General features: G+C 43.1%; 5 protein-coding genes and 2 non-coding genes across 7 annotated transcripts; 3 read left to right on the forward strand and 4 right to left on the reverse strand.

Annotated features, from left to right (window-relative positions):
- Positions 1 to 453: 453 nt before the first annotated feature.
- K450DRAFT_250971 (uncharacterized protein) lies at positions 454 to 2,265 on the reverse strand. The gene is made up of 4 exons (XM_051590648.1): positions 2,229 to 2,265; positions 2,066 to 2,154; positions 1,759 to 1,996; positions 454 to 1,623 (listed from the first exon to the last, which is right to left on the reverse strand). The coding sequence occupies exons 1-4, from the start codon at positions 2,237 to 2,239 to the stop codon at positions 606 to 608; spliced, it is 1,356 nt and encodes a 451-aa protein (XP_051442634.1). The 5' UTR covers positions 2,240 to 2,265; the 3' UTR covers positions 454 to 605.
- Positions 2,266 to 2,632: 367 nt separating this feature from the next.
- Positions 2,633 to 3,950, reverse strand: K450DRAFT_250976 (uncharacterized protein). The gene is made up of 6 exons (XM_051590649.1): positions 3,726 to 3,950; positions 3,562 to 3,669; positions 3,283 to 3,458; positions 3,155 to 3,220; positions 2,985 to 3,062; positions 2,633 to 2,908 (listed from the first exon to the last, which is right to left on the reverse strand). Exons 1-6 carry the CDS (start codon positions 3,784 to 3,786, stop codon positions 2,702 to 2,704), a joined length of 696 nt encoding a protein of 231 aa, XP_051442635.1. The 5' UTR covers positions 3,787 to 3,950; the 3' UTR covers positions 2,633 to 2,701.
- Positions 3,951 to 4,453, forward strand: K450DRAFT_250979 (uncharacterized protein). Its single transcript, XM_051590650.1, has one exon. It carries the CDS (start codon positions 4,116 to 4,118, stop codon positions 4,383 to 4,385), a length of 270 nt encoding a protein of 89 aa, XP_051442636.1. The 5' UTR covers positions 3,951 to 4,115; the 3' UTR covers positions 4,386 to 4,453.
- On the reverse strand, positions 4,454 to 7,685 carry K450DRAFT_250981 (uncharacterized protein). Its single transcript, XM_051590651.1, has 5 exons — positions 7,192 to 7,685; positions 6,462 to 7,130; positions 5,323 to 6,382; positions 4,653 to 5,203; positions 4,454 to 4,576 (listed from the first exon to the last, which is right to left on the reverse strand). The coding sequence occupies exons 1-5, from the start codon at positions 7,396 to 7,398 to the stop codon at positions 4,523 to 4,525; spliced, it is 2,541 nt and encodes an 846-aa protein (XP_051442637.1). The 5' UTR covers positions 7,399 to 7,685; the 3' UTR covers positions 4,454 to 4,522.
- On the forward strand, positions 7,582 to 9,329 carry K450DRAFT_250986 (uncharacterized protein). Its single transcript, XM_051590652.1, has 3 exons — positions 7,582 to 7,952; positions 8,024 to 8,282; positions 8,348 to 9,329. The coding sequence occupies exons 1-3, from the start codon at positions 7,764 to 7,766 to the stop codon at positions 9,136 to 9,138; spliced, it is 1,239 nt and encodes a 412-aa protein (XP_051442638.1). The 5' UTR covers positions 7,582 to 7,763; the 3' UTR covers positions 9,139 to 9,329.
- Positions 9,330 to 9,687: 358 nt separating this feature from the next.
- On the reverse strand, positions 9,688 to 9,759 carry K450DRAFT_t80. The gene has a single exon. It is a non-coding gene; the product is annotated as a tRNA-Pro (tRNA).
- Positions 9,760 to 12,732: 2,973 nt separating this feature from the next.
- K450DRAFT_t76 lies at positions 12,733 to 12,804 on the forward strand. Its single transcript has one exon. It is a non-coding gene; the product is annotated as a tRNA-His (tRNA).
- Positions 12,805 to 13,376: the final 572 nt, after the last annotated feature.

The raw sequence follows: 13,376 nt of genomic DNA on the forward strand, positions 1-13,376 counted from the left end.
CATGATGGAATATGTCTCCAACGTTATCAACCATCAGTTACCTGAGCGTCGCGAGTTTTTATCTATGGTAGGGATTTAGCCTCAACCTTTATGACACGCCCACATAAACGTCTTATATTGACCTCTCTCTAAACACCTTGCAGTCAATTCAATCTCTTATGAACGGTGTCGAATGGAACTTGATGCCCCGAAACCGAGAACGCTTCTCACAGAATCTCTCAGCCTTTAGACGCGAATTGAATTCAAACAGCATCAGCCTAGTCCCAATTGCCGCAGATTATGGAGTGGACGCCATGTTTTAGATGAATCGGCATGGGACTACTTATCCGACTATGTATCGTTCACATTGTGCTATGGCTGCTGCTATAAAACTCCAGTGATAGACAATGGCCACTGGTCCGTTTCCCTAGCTATATTTCATAACCTGGCTCTTTCGTATGCATACATTCTTTTAGTCCATATGAGCACAATGACAATAAACCCAGTCAACCCAATGTGAATTCTATAACAATACTCTGATTTTTTAATAACTTCAGCGCTCATTATATCACAAATGCTAGGAGTGCTTTCCATTTTTTCTTTTTTTACATTCAAAAAACAGTCGTTTACAAGATAGCTTCAACCATACCGATGTTCTCCTTCTCCAAGAGCTCCATGATGGGGTTGTTGATATCGGAGCTCATGGGAGCTAAAACACCAGTCTTGGTGAGCTTTCCGTCCAAGATCAATTGCACAGCAATACCGCAGGGAACACCGACAGTCTTGGCCATGGCAGTGTACTTGTTGGGATCACCATACTCGACAAGGGTGGAGGTTCTGACTTGGCGAGTACCGTCCTTAAGTTCGATTTCGAAACGGTGCTGCAAGAAGACAAGATCACGTTCGCCTTGTTCGTATTGCATCTTCTCCTCAAGGGTAGCGCACAAGGTATCCAACAAGTTTCCACGACGGTGGACAGGGGTCTCGCTGAAGAAACCAATCCATCTCATACCTTCAAGAATGGCGTCCTTGCGAGGGCTCTTAGCCAAGTTGGCCTTGGCAACAATGTCGTTGGCAAGGGTAGCATCGTCCTTGGCGCTGGATCCGGCAGCCTTGGCAACAACAGCCTTCCAGGTAATGTCAGAGGCAGAGGAAGCCAAGTGAGCCTGCTCAGAGTCGTCGAGGAAACCAAGATCAACAAGGGCCTTGACAAATTCGGGGAAACCGTCATAACGGAGAGTACCACGAAGAACAGTTTGAGCTTCGGGAATGTGGTAAAGTTCGCCATAGTTGGTGGAATCACGGTTGGGGTAACCAACGAAAGAGTAACCGGGGTAACCAGTCTCAATGCGCTTGGCAGAGTTCATGAGCTCAGGTCCAGGAACGGTGACGCTCTTGCCACCATCAATGTACTTTGCAGTGTTGCGGAGAGCCAACAAGACACCACGAGCAGACCATGAGAACTTGTAACCAAGAGGGTTGTTGGAGTTCTCGGGAGCAGGAAGACCACCACAGTATGAAAGGAAACCGAGCATCTTTCCTCCCTCATTGTGAACTTCTTCAATGGTCTTGACAGCGTACAAGTGATCGATACCGGGATCGAGACCAATCTCGTTCATGACAGTGACGCCAGCATCCTTTGCACTATGAGAGTAGGGGAAGTGTTAGTAACAGGATTTTTTGCAAGAGAAGATGTATGCACCCCTCCAATAAACGCAAAGTTATGTGTGGCACCCTTTCCCAATGTATGAATCATGCACACACGCGTTGTCAACTTACGCTTGATCATATTCCATCATAGCAGGGGAGACATAAGAAGTGGTAACCACATGCTTCTTGTGTTGAACAGCAGCCTTGATGACCTTGGCGTGGTAAATGTAAGGGATCAAACTGATAACCAAATCGTGTTGAGCGACGAGGTCAGCAATAGCCTGATCGCTGTTAATGTCGCATTCGACAGCCTTAGTGCCGGGGAACTTGGCTGACAAGGCCTGGGCATTCTTCAAAGTACGGCTGGCTATACTTCCAGTATCAGTATATAACCTTTACCCATGTTTATCAACCCAATCAAGGTTTTTTCACTTACCAATAGTGAGCTTGTTCTCGGGTCGTCGAAGGATATATTCGACAGCTGGGGCGGCGACGAAGCCGGAACCGAGCAAAAGGATATTCTTACTATAACAACAGAATACATATTGTGAGTATGCTTTCTTTTTAAGCCAATTTTTAACAATCAAAGAGGCATTTACGTGGCAGACATGAGGGATGAGGGAGAGAGGGAATTTGCTTTAAAAAGTGACAGTTTCGTGCTTTAAAGAAGAGACCAAGCTACTGATCGGAGATGAAGAAAGGCGGTCACATCTACAGTCTTGAATGGGACCATCACTTAACGTTGCTTATGCTAACCAGGCTTTGGTACGAAGGCTGGGATGAGGAACCACTATTCATGAGCAATAGTTATGCTTTTTCAATGTTTTATCTGCTGAAAATTTCGTATTTCAAATCGATTTGTTGATATTACTCACAAACTTTATGGCTGCGGTGTGTCCTAGTGCTCCGTCTAGCCGGAATCAATACAACAAGGGTGCGAATATTTAGAAAGGGACACTCTATATCACAAACACCCTATGCCACAAGCATTCAAATGACGAGATTAATGTTGATAATAAAGATCATGATATTATTCATTTTTGAGAAAGAAACTTTCGCGTAACAACACTAACTAATCCATTAGCGCCGGAAAAGTATACCCCACGCTACTTGACTCCGATGAATACTGAGGCATATAGGCGCGGCGAAACCGTCGACTTTGGTTAGCAGTGCTTTTGTGAACTACTCGGTTAGATAGAAAGACAATTGATCCTGCAGGCACATTCACCAAGTGCTCGCCACTGCCGTCCAGCGGTTGAATGGTCAAGCCTCCATTGTTCTGTATTCCCAAACGGGAAAAAGAAAATGAGCATGATGCTCCAGTATTTCAACGTGTCCTGCATTATCTAACTAACCTCGTCAACATCATCCAGCGCTGTCCAGCATGCAACACTCTTGATCTGCTGTTCATGTGCAGGTAAGTACTCTCCATCCTATTTTTGAATACAGATCGACACATGCTATCAGAATCACCATTTGAACCCTGGTCCTGCTTTCTAATCTTTTAAAACTTTTACTAACTTACCGTATGCCATCGAAAGGAAGAATCAGCTCGGGAAGCCGGAGGTTTGATAATATATTGCTCGTTAAGCTGAGTAAAGGGTAAAAATTCAGCAACTAAGAAACTACCAGAAAACGGAGATTGCTGCTTACCAGATATACCGTACTACACTTTAGCAGCTGTGTACTCCACCTTGCCATCTCACTAAAGAGTATCTCCGATATGCTACTACCATCATCCAAAATTAAGTCCCGATGCTTGCAAAAAACCTGCGCACTTTTTCGGTAGTCGGCCGGTAAATCATCCATGTATCCACATGCTAGTGGCTCTATTGTTAAAAGGTTGACGCAGTGATCATGCCAGTTTATAAAAAAATACTTTTAGTGACTGTAGCTGCTTTCGATAATTTACAGCCGTCTGGGGGGATTTACCAATGATGCAACCGAGATCGCGGGCCAGATCTAGATTTTGATCCATGACATGATTCAAGAGAATGTCTGCTTCGGTGTGAAAACGTTGAGTCTGTTTTGAAGAAAGAGCTGATTGCGGGCATGAGCTAAACATCGTTGGGCAGTTTTGCTATCATAAACCGTACCATGTTCATATACGACAAAGCCTTTCTCTGCAAAGTGAAGACACTGCCTTTGGGATAGCATGCTTCATTCCCAAATTGGTAAGAAAGAAACAGTGTAGTGATTTAATTTCGTCATTTCCACAGACTCTTCACTTTCCTTGAAATCTCTCCATTCTTGTCTTCCAATCAGACTTGCAAGTTTCCACATTTCTGAATTACAGCTCCCTTCATTCTGGCTTATAGTTCTATCACATTCAAACAAATGTTTTTCTGCTTCACATGTAAGTTTTGCTTTGTTGTAACGCACCGGTCGCAAGTTTATTTAACACAGTCCCCGGCCAGTCGGTGTCCAACCTCTCAAACGTCGCAAGGGAGAGAAAGTCTTCACATGCCCACGTTGCTCAGCCAACAATGTTCACTATGAGAAGATCAATGACTGCTTTACGTTCTGCTTCATACCTATCATACCTTGCGGTAACACTAGGCAGCTCTACGAATGCTACACTTGTGGCTGGATCAACGTCAACCAACCACCGTATTAGCCACCGCCCGCCAAGTTGTTCTTTGACATTTCCTTTTTTCTCAATATTCTTACGCACTATTTATTTATTTCTGGCACCTATTATTTTATATCTTGTCCTGGCGCTATACCGCTCTCTATATCGGGTCCTGGTGTACTAACTTCTATTGGATATCGGGTCCTAATGCCATAGTTTTATTTTATATCGGATCTTGATGATATGGGGTTTTGTACATGAATGAAGACAATACGATATATGCTCTATGGAATAAAAAAACGAACAGTCAATACGCTTATTTTATTGACTAGGAATACCTGCGTACTCGTCAAAGCCAAGAGAAAGGTTCAGGTTCTATGGGTTTAAATGGGTCAGAGACATACTTTTTTGTCACACAAATCACAATGAGTTTTTTTTCATAAGATCTTACCTGCAAAGCTTGGGTAGCAGCACCCTTGAGCAGATTGTCGATGGTGGTAACGATGACAGCACGCTTGCCATCAGCTTGGACACCAAATCCTCCAATACTGACATTGTGTTTACCGGCAATGTCACGAACAAGTGGAGGTTCACCTTCGATAATCTTGACCAACTTTTCATTCTGATAAAATTCACTGAACAAATCCTTGACATCACGGCTGCTCATACTCTTGTTGAGAGGAATGTTAACCGTCAAAGCAATGCCTTGGAACCATGGAGCGACATGAGGTGTAAAGTGGATTGGGGTACCGAGCTGGTATGACACCTCTCTTTCGTGGATGTGGCCGGTGAGTGCGTAAGGAATGATATTATCCTTCAAGAAAGCGGGATCGTTCTTGTTGCTGGGCTTGGTACCTGCACCAGAGTATCCGGAGACACCGAAAACAGTAGGGGGAGATTGAATAAAGGGCAACAATGGCTTGATAGACATTTGAGCACCGGTAGCATAGCATCCTGGGTTAGAGATACGGGTCGCTCCTGCAAGCTTTTCTCTGTTGAATTCTGCAAAATGGTTTGTTAGAATGGAATCGTTCACAGCGTGTGTCATGCGGGAGAGAATTCGCTGGTAGGTTCCCCTTTACCCCATTTGCCATGTTGCATTTCTCTTCTTTCTTACTCACCTGGAAGACCATAAGTCCAGCTCTCCTCAAATCGGTAATCAGCACTGAGATCGATCAAACTCTTGTCTTGCAACTTTCCATCCTTGACATCCTGCTCAATTTGGTGCACAAAAGGATGGCAAACACCGTTGGGCAAGGCCAAAATCCAAGCATCCACCTCATCGTGATCCTTAAGATCTTGAGGCTTAAGGTTGACATAGGTCAATTTCTCCTTGTTGTACCCTTCGAGAGGCTTTCCTTCCAATTCACGAGAGCTGACATGGGTTAAGTTCAAGTGAGGGTGGCTGTCAATCAAATTGATCAATTCACGGCCGGTATATCCACGAGCACCAATCAAACCGACATTTTTGCGAGACTGAGTGGAGTAGCCGCGACGTTGTTGAGCATAAGTGCTGAATTGACGACGACCGCTGAACCCATCAAAGGTCTTCTTGACCTTATCAGCACCTTCAATGCCATAAAAGAACAAGGTCTTGCCAGTGTGGGGGTTGCGCAGCGAACCCTCTGCCCGTTCAAAGTGCCATGACTTGTCCAAGTTACCATCCTCCTCTTCCTTGGTAATTTCCCAAGTCAACGCAGGGTGGTCCTTTTTGATGTTGGTCCAAAGATTATCAGGAACGTTGTTCAAAGCAGCGGTCTTGTTGGTCACAAACTTCTCCAAAACAGCAGGAGCATCGGCCACTGTGGGGTCCTGGGTAACAACCGCCAAAACTTGACCAGGCTCGTCCATGTAGACGTTGACTTTCTTTTGCTGCAAGTCACGCAAGTAGCTAGCAACCGAAGTTTGACCAGACTTGATGGCAGGATCCTCAGCCTCGAGAATATGGCGAAGCTTATCAGGATCGATCTTGTCGAGAGCATCATACTTGAAGAGCTTGTGGCCGCGGCGAATCAAGGTTCCAGCACCGGAGTCGGTGAACAATTCCTTGTGCAAATGACCAGCGGAAATGATGGCAACGGAAGAAGATCGAGGAAGACGATCGAGTAATTCTTTGCATTCCTTGATCTTGAGCTTGGTGCCATACTTGACCCAGGGTTCCTTGAGCAAATCTTCGTATTCCTACAAGCAAAAAATAAAGTCCCAACGGTGAGTCTCAACTCCCATTGATATTTCACGTGGATCTAAAAAGTGGCTTTACCTCATCGAGATTTATCACATCAATTTTCTTGCCAGTAACGCCGTGATACAAGCCGTTCTTCTCGTTCAAAAACACAATCTTCAGAGGTTCAAGAACAGTGGCTAACTCAGCAGCAGCTACATCAGCGTTGACATTGAGGATTTGACCATCGGGAGTTTCGGCCAACGAGGTCAAGATAGGCAGTGTACCAGCACGAATAGCGGATTCGATGCCACTCTTGTTGACAGATTTGATCTTGCCAACATAGCCATATTTTTCGCGATCAAGATAATCAGCTACAAAGACGCCACTTGGAATGGGTCTTGCACGAGTGCCATGACGCTCCAACGCTTCAACAAGTTTGAGATTTTCCTGTTGGAACACTTTGCGAGCAATCTCCAGAGTCTTTGCGTCGGTGATACGAATACCTTCGTTGTATTGGGGCTCAACATTTGCATCTTCCAACAGTCGGTTGAGTTGAGGACCTGCGCCATGCAATACAATAGGATACAAACCAACTCGGTTCAAGAATGTCAAGGCAGACGCTAGTGTATCCAGCTCATCCGTCAACACTGCTCCTCCAACCTTAATGACAGCAAACTTTTGGGACTCGACAGAAGAAAAGTGGCGGAGGTATTGCTCTACCTCCTTTCGAGAGCCAATGTTGTACAACAACTTCGCAATGGTTTCCTAGGATCGCCCTATAAGTCACTGTTTCCATCGCCCGCCGCGGTTGCTTTGATCAACGTACCTTTTCAGCTGTGGACGACTGGTCTTGACCGTAGGACCGAATGATCTTATGCTGTGCAGGCAAAGATCGAGCCATGGTGGGTCTCAACAAGAAACGGCCAGTTGAGGCAAGGCTTCTGGTAGCCACACTACCTGTCTTCAACCGGGATAGCATGAGAGTGAATAAAGAAATGAAAGAAAGAGCCGAGATTTTCGGCTTTTGACCCATGCAAAAAAAAAACTTTCAGACACCGCAAATGCCTCGCCCCTCACTCTTGCAATCATAACTACCTTGACATCTAAGCTACAGGTACCTGTGATGTCGGTATATTGTCACCACACCATCCTTCATTTTATATTTCCACATCGTAGCTGCATCGCTGATTTTGAGCCGTCATCAACTAATATCCCACTTCATATCAGTCTGAAACGAGCGGTGATGAAAACAAGTTACAAGGTGACTCATTTCGTCTCTTGCTAAATCTATTTTTCATAGTCAGCTAAAGCGATTGGCAAGAGGCATAAAAAACCCAAAATTTTTGAGCAAGGGTTTGACATTCTTTCTCTCTTGTTCTCAAATCACAAGATATTATAATGGTTGCTCCTAAAGGAAAAGTTTTGCTCGCCTACTCTGGAGGTCTGGATACCTCTTGCATCCTCGTCTGGTTGATCGAACAAGGATATGAAGTCATGGCTTACCTTGCTGACGTTGGTCAGGAAGAGGATTTTGAAGCCGCCCGTGAAAAGGCTCTCAAGATTGGTGCCACCAAGGTCTTTATTGAGGTAAGAATTTTTCGCAATACATGCATGAGATCTGTTGTGCAGTTTTTCCATTAACACGATATGCTACTCAGGATTTGAAGAAGGAGTTCGTCCAAGAACTGATCTTCCCCGCCATCCAAGCCAACGCCGTTTACGAAACCAACTACCTCTTGGGTACTTCTCTCGCTCGCCCTGTCATTGCCCGCAAGCAAATTGAGATTGCTGACCGCGAAGGCTGCCAGTTCGTCTCCCACGGATGCACTGGTAAGGGTAACGATCAAGTTCGTTTCGAGTTGGCTTTCTATGCCCTCAAGCACGATATTAAGGTTATTGCCCCCTGGCGTATTCCTGGTAAGTACTTAGCAAATCGTGTGCGAGCCCAGTCATTTGCTTTTTTTATTAATCGTCATGTTCAGAATTCTTTGAGCGTTTCGCTGGCCGTCGTGATCTCTTGGCCTACGCCGCTGAGAAGGGCGTCCCTGTCGTTCAGACCGCCGCCAAGCCCTGGTCCACTGACGAAAACTTGTTCCACATCTCATATGAGGCTGGTATCCTCGAGGACCCTAACACCACTCCTCCCAAGGATATGTGGAAGTTGACCGTCGACCCCGAAGATGCTCCCAACACCCCCGAACGCATCACCATCACCTTTGAGAAGGGTATCCCTGTCAAGGTTGTCAACCACAATGATAACACCACCGTCACTGAGCCCGTCGAACTCTTCACTTACCTCAACACCGTTGCTCGTCGTAACGGTATTGGCCGTATTGACATTGTCGAGTCCCGATTCATTGGCGTCAAGTCGCGTGGTTGCTACGAAACCCCTGGTGGCACCATCCTCCGTGCTGCCCACATTGATTTGGAAGGTTTGACTTTGGATGGTCAGCTCCGTGCTCTTCGCGACCAAAACATCACCTTCCCTTTCGGTCGTATCCTCTACAACGGTCAATACTTTTCTCCTGAGCGTGAATTCTTGACCCACTCCCTCGCTTTCACCCAGCGTAACGTCAATGGTGATGTCAAATTGAAGCTCTACAAGGGTAACACCATCGTTGAAGGTCGTATTGCTCGTGGTGACGGTGCCAAGTTGTATGACGAAAAGGAATCTTCCATGGACGAGCATGGTGGTTACAATCCCCAGGATGCTGACGGCTTTATCAAGATTCACTCCATTCGTCTCAACAAGTGGACCCCCGCTGACCAATAGACTCATGTTATCCCACTCTTTACATGCCCGAAGCCATAAGCTTCACTCTTTTTTCTCAAAAAAGAGACCCAAAAAGAAAATATGCACTTTGTAAATAGTTTGCCACTCTAGTTCACCCTTACAGCTTGAATTCCTAAAATAGCTGCACATTTCTGAATACACTTTGGAGAAGCATTTTTTTAGACGACCTGTGATGTGGTGCCAGCCTAGTATACTATGTGATAGAGGCGGCTCAATGTGATGGCGGTTACCGCGCAAACATGTCCCGTAGTGAAACATAACATACGACTCCGAGCAGAGTCCTCCGATTTAGCGTTCGGGTAACTTGCCTATGGGCTAGGGTCTGAACAATATTGCGCGATATTTCTCCTCAGCGGATAAAGGAAGAGAAAAACAAGTTTTGATGTGCGGAGCTGGTAGTTCGCCAAAGCTTAGTGAAAAAAAAATCATACTAAGGTGTTGCTTATGCTCATTGAGATGTCAAAAACGCAGCTTGCTGTCTCAAACCGTCAAAGCCTTAATTTATGAGAAGCAAAAAAGTGCAAAAATGGGCTTCGCCGGGAATTGAACCCGGGACCTCCCGCACCCTAAGCGGGAATTATACCACTAAACCACGAAACCCTTGTTGTTCAATTTTGAAAATATAGTTTACTTATTCTCAAAGCACGTGCCAATGATTTTTACTACCAACAGGCTACATTGTATGGGTTAGGCCTTGTACATTTACATTAACGACTTTCAACTATTTTTGTACTATTTTGGTCCATTCTTTATATTATTTAAGATTCTCATACATGTTTGTTAGTTGATAGCATGAAGAAGTATGAGTAAGATAGCATGATGTGACGCGTCGGCCGGGTATGCAATGTTTGTTTCTTTGGACAAGTCTCCAAATTATCTTGGCAGAGTTTTTTTTTTTAAAGTTGTAAATTTTTAATATTCACCGTCCAATTCATCTGCGGTTTCTAAAGAAATCTACTCCAGACTGACAAGTCCTTCGCCAGGAAGGTGTCAGACCCCCAAAAAGGGCATAAGCTGCTTCTGTGTCTGGAATCGTAGAAAAGGTGAACTTTCTGTCTTCAAAGAGCATTCCTTCTTCTTTATCTACCTCTTCGTATTGTCATTCAGTGTCCAAGTACATGTAAATATTGAACACGGTCTGTTTTACGTCATCTACTTCACGTGCTGTGGCGTAACTTTGATATACGAAGGTATGTTTGCGGGAAGCGGCTCTATGTCATCTGCATTTCGTCGATCGGCGTAGATGCGACCATTGCCGTAGCAACGCTCTCAAATGTATACGTATCCAAACTGGTTTGCTGCTGAGTTCTTGGAATATTTCAACCATGAGATGTCGATTTTCCTTGGGATTCCATTTCGAGTGAGTACGTGAAAATTCCTGGAAAGATTCTGAAGGCAAAATTCGCAATGGCCAAAGTCGTGGATTATGAACATAAATGCTTATCCTTTTGCTCTCTGACAGCTACTCCGGCTGGTATCATTTCTTCAGTTCGTGTCGTTGGTATTCAGCCTAAACCTCTCAGTGATCTAGGCTCCAAACCCTACCAAGCAACTATAAGCCTATTATGGCGTCACTTTACTTGTGGAACTCTCTTACTCCTTACTTACGATCTTATCTCACCCGCCATTCTACAATGTGGAGACTCCTCCAGCATATAGAGGTGACATTTTCAAACCATTACTAGCCTAAGTGAAGGTAATCTAGATGCTGACACTGCGGAGGCGGACTCGCTCATTCCGAAAGCGATGATGTAAAGAAAGACAGTGAGTTCATCATTAATGCATTTATCTGTCTACACAAGGAAGCTGAAACCACTGCGTTTTATGGCGTTGGACATGCAAATGGATCTGATGACCTTTTGAAGAGGTGTCTAACAAGGGAACTGTCCTTATCTTACTGGATAATGTTGCTCCTTGTATGGTTTTCTGTAAGTAATTGATATGGATAACCCTGTGAAAACAAAGCTGCTAGAGACTCTTCTTCGAAAGGAAGTTGCAAATGGGAAGGTCATCTCTGTCGTGCTCAGAAGAGTAAATACAAAAGGTCGGACTATGTTGGTGTACACTTAAGCCTGCAACCTTTTTTTTTTTCTTTTTTTTTTCCCCACTAGAAATGCATGTAATGGAGTACGGCAGTGGACTAGCAAGGAATTCAAAGGTTATCGCAATGAATTTCACCAGTTAACGAAGCTCAACGATAGCATCCAACTCTGCTAGTCAAGCGCACAAGGGCACACCAAGTGTACACATAAATGGAACTCAGCCACATTGGATTAACACAAACTGATGGTACGTGCCAGGAAGTAATGGTATTTTTTTGGCTGCTGGCACATACAACCTCAGAATAAATACCTTGGCTAGCATTATCTTATTTCCTTACAAATAAATACAATCACTTGCATGAACGGAAGTAAACAACTTTGCATAAGTTATGCTTTCTTCGAAGACCGCCTGCCCTAAATCAGCATTCATGCTTTGAACAGAAAGTAGAAAATTTGTTAACTACGAGTTTTCCTGCACAGACATTAAATTTAAATTTTTAGATTGAGGATCTTTACGAACGTCATTTCAACAAAAAAATGAAGGTAAGAAAAGGGAAAAGAACTCGCTAACGTCTACTATCGCTTGATGTTAATAAGAAAAGAAATTGCCCATCATTCGTATTTTTCCATACTATATATATAAGCTAACTTAAGGTTCCTTATTTCAATTTTTTAAAGAACACAGCAACCGTGTAAATTTCGAGCGCATCACTACAAACATGCTTTCGCTATATTCCATTAAAAACAGTCAAGGTATAAATAATTGAGATAATTTTTTTAAGAGCGGATTTTTCATAACATATGTAGAGATATGTTGTGAGTCAGCACTACCAGAATAAAGTAAGTGAATGCAGTATGTGAGAACTTATTGTCAAATCAATCTTGTTCAATGTGACGCGTGAGACGATCTTGGATAAAAAAATGTTATATTGTAAATGTTATAAGAATACTACATACATTTATAGAAAACATTGAAAATAAAAATCTAGGCATCTGTTCAGGAACCTTTGTTGCACTATCATGTCATTAAAAGTCCAGTATATGATAGTTTGTTTGACAAAATTATAGTCATCACAAATACTAAAGTGACCGAAAAATAAAAAGCAGAAATAGGATAAAATATAATAATAATTTGGATTCACAATTAACTGCCCATCATTCTTTACCTCCATAATGAAGAGTCATCTGAAAAATTTTTATTCATAGAAGTTTTTAAAAAAATTCCTCCTCCATTATCACTTGGTAAAGTCTGTACATGATGAAAAAAATTTCTCCACTGAAACCAATCACCTGTTACGAACTACGGAATGAAGGCCGCTCCATTTTCATAAAACACAAATGGCTTCATATTATCATACCTTCGTAACAAAAAACTCCCAAAATTTTAACCATACATAAAATTAATACCAAGTAATATTGCATTTACACTGTGGGTCACGCAGTGGTCTATAACATACAAAACACTGCTAATCTGATTCAACTCAACAACCTATATTTTATAAAGACCAAAAAGGACCAATTTCCATCAGCTGCCATGATAGTATAGTGGTCATTATCTCTCGTTGTGGCCGAGAAGACCCTGGTTCGATTCCAGGTCATGGCACATTGTCATTAAATTTTAACTTGTGGATATTTTTTTCAAGCGCCGATCTTCTGCCTTCTTGCATCTGTCGTCGCCTAAAATACAAAATGACAGTTCAACCGAACGCCGGTTCAAGGGGACTTCTTTACCAGCGAAGTCACATTGAATATCCTCTTAAAATTAGATTTCTTTTACATTTTTATATAATAAGTCACGAATCAACAAGTATAAATAGAGCAGTTGATTAATAGAATAAAAAGCAGTTTTTAACCTCACGAGAAGTTCACTCGTCTGCAGGATAATACAATAAGTCATACAGTAATCTAAACGACACATCAAATTACCTACCTTGCCTTTTCTTTTGCCAAAGAAGAAACATGCCGGCAACAAAGCTTCATGCAATATACTGTGTCAGTAAGCATCAAGGTCATCAAAAAGGGAAAGATTGCTGCTATTCTTATAGAGTCATTCTTTTGTACTGGTGAAATAATCTGTGCTTCAAAGTGAAAGCCAAGATGTTAGAAAAGAAAAGGTCACCGTGCGTTCAGGTCAGATATTTCTATACATTATTAGATAAATAAAAAAGAGATTAG

Source organism: Umbelopsis ramanniana (genome assembly GCF_025399195.1).
Source record: "Umbelopsis ramanniana AG unplaced genomic scaffold K450scaffold_47, whole genome shotgun sequence".
In the NCBI taxonomy this organism is placed as follows: Eukaryota; Fungi; Mucoromycota; class Umbelopsidomycetes; order Umbelopsidales; family Umbelopsidaceae; genus Umbelopsis; species Umbelopsis ramanniana.

Excerpts from the sequence above, each read along its gene's own strand:
- K450DRAFT_250971 (XM_051590648.1), bottom strand. Across the intron at positions 1,997-2,065 it reads CGAGAACAAGCTCACTATTG|CCAGCCGTACTTTGAAGAAT; the intron begins GTAAGTGAAAAA and ends CTGGAAGTATAG. Across the intron at positions 1,624-1,758 it reads ATGATGGAATATGATCAAGC|TGCAAAGGATGCTGGCGTCA; the intron begins GTAAGTTGACAA and ends CTACTCTCATAG.
- K450DRAFT_250976 (XM_051590649.1), bottom strand. The coding sequence starts at position 3,786 with ATGCTATCCCAAAGGCAGTGTCTTCACTTTGCAGAGAAAGGCTTTGTC. Across the intron at positions 3,459-3,561 it reads CGATCTCGGTTGCATCATTG|AGCCACTAGCATGTGGATAC; the intron begins GTAAATCCCCCC and ends TTTTAACAATAG. Across the intron at positions 3,063-3,154 it reads CTTCCTTTCGATGGCATACG|GATGGAGAGTACTTACCTGC; the intron begins GTAAGTTAGTAA and ends ATTCAAAAATAG.
- K450DRAFT_250979 (XM_051590650.1), top strand. The coding sequence starts at position 4,116 with ATGTTCACTATGAGAAGATCAATGACTGCTTTACGTTCTGCTTCATAC.
- K450DRAFT_250981 (XM_051590651.1), bottom strand. The coding sequence starts at position 7,398 with ATGGGTCAAAAGCCGAAAATCTCGGCTCTTTCTTTCATTTCTTTATTC. Across the intron at positions 5,204-5,322 it reads CTGGACTTATGGTCTTCCAG|AATTCAACAGAGAAAAGCTT; the intron begins GTGAGTAAGAAA and ends ACCATTTTGCAG. Across the intron at positions 4,577-4,652 it reads CTGCTACCCAAGCTTTGCAG|AACCTGAACCTTTCTCTTGG; the intron begins GTAAGATCTTAT and ends TTAAACCCATAG.
- K450DRAFT_250986 (XM_051590652.1), top strand. The coding sequence starts at position 7,764 with ATGGTTGCTCCTAAAGGAAAAGTTTTGCTCGCCTACTCTGGAGGTCTG. Across the intron at positions 7,953-8,023 it reads CCACCAAGGTCTTTATTGAG|GATTTGAAGAAGGAGTTCGT; the intron begins GTAAGAATTTTT and ends TATGCTACTCAG. Across the intron at positions 8,283-8,347 it reads TGCCCCCTGGCGTATTCCTG|AATTCTTTGAGCGTTTCGCT; the intron begins GTAAGTACTTAG and ends CGTCATGTTCAG.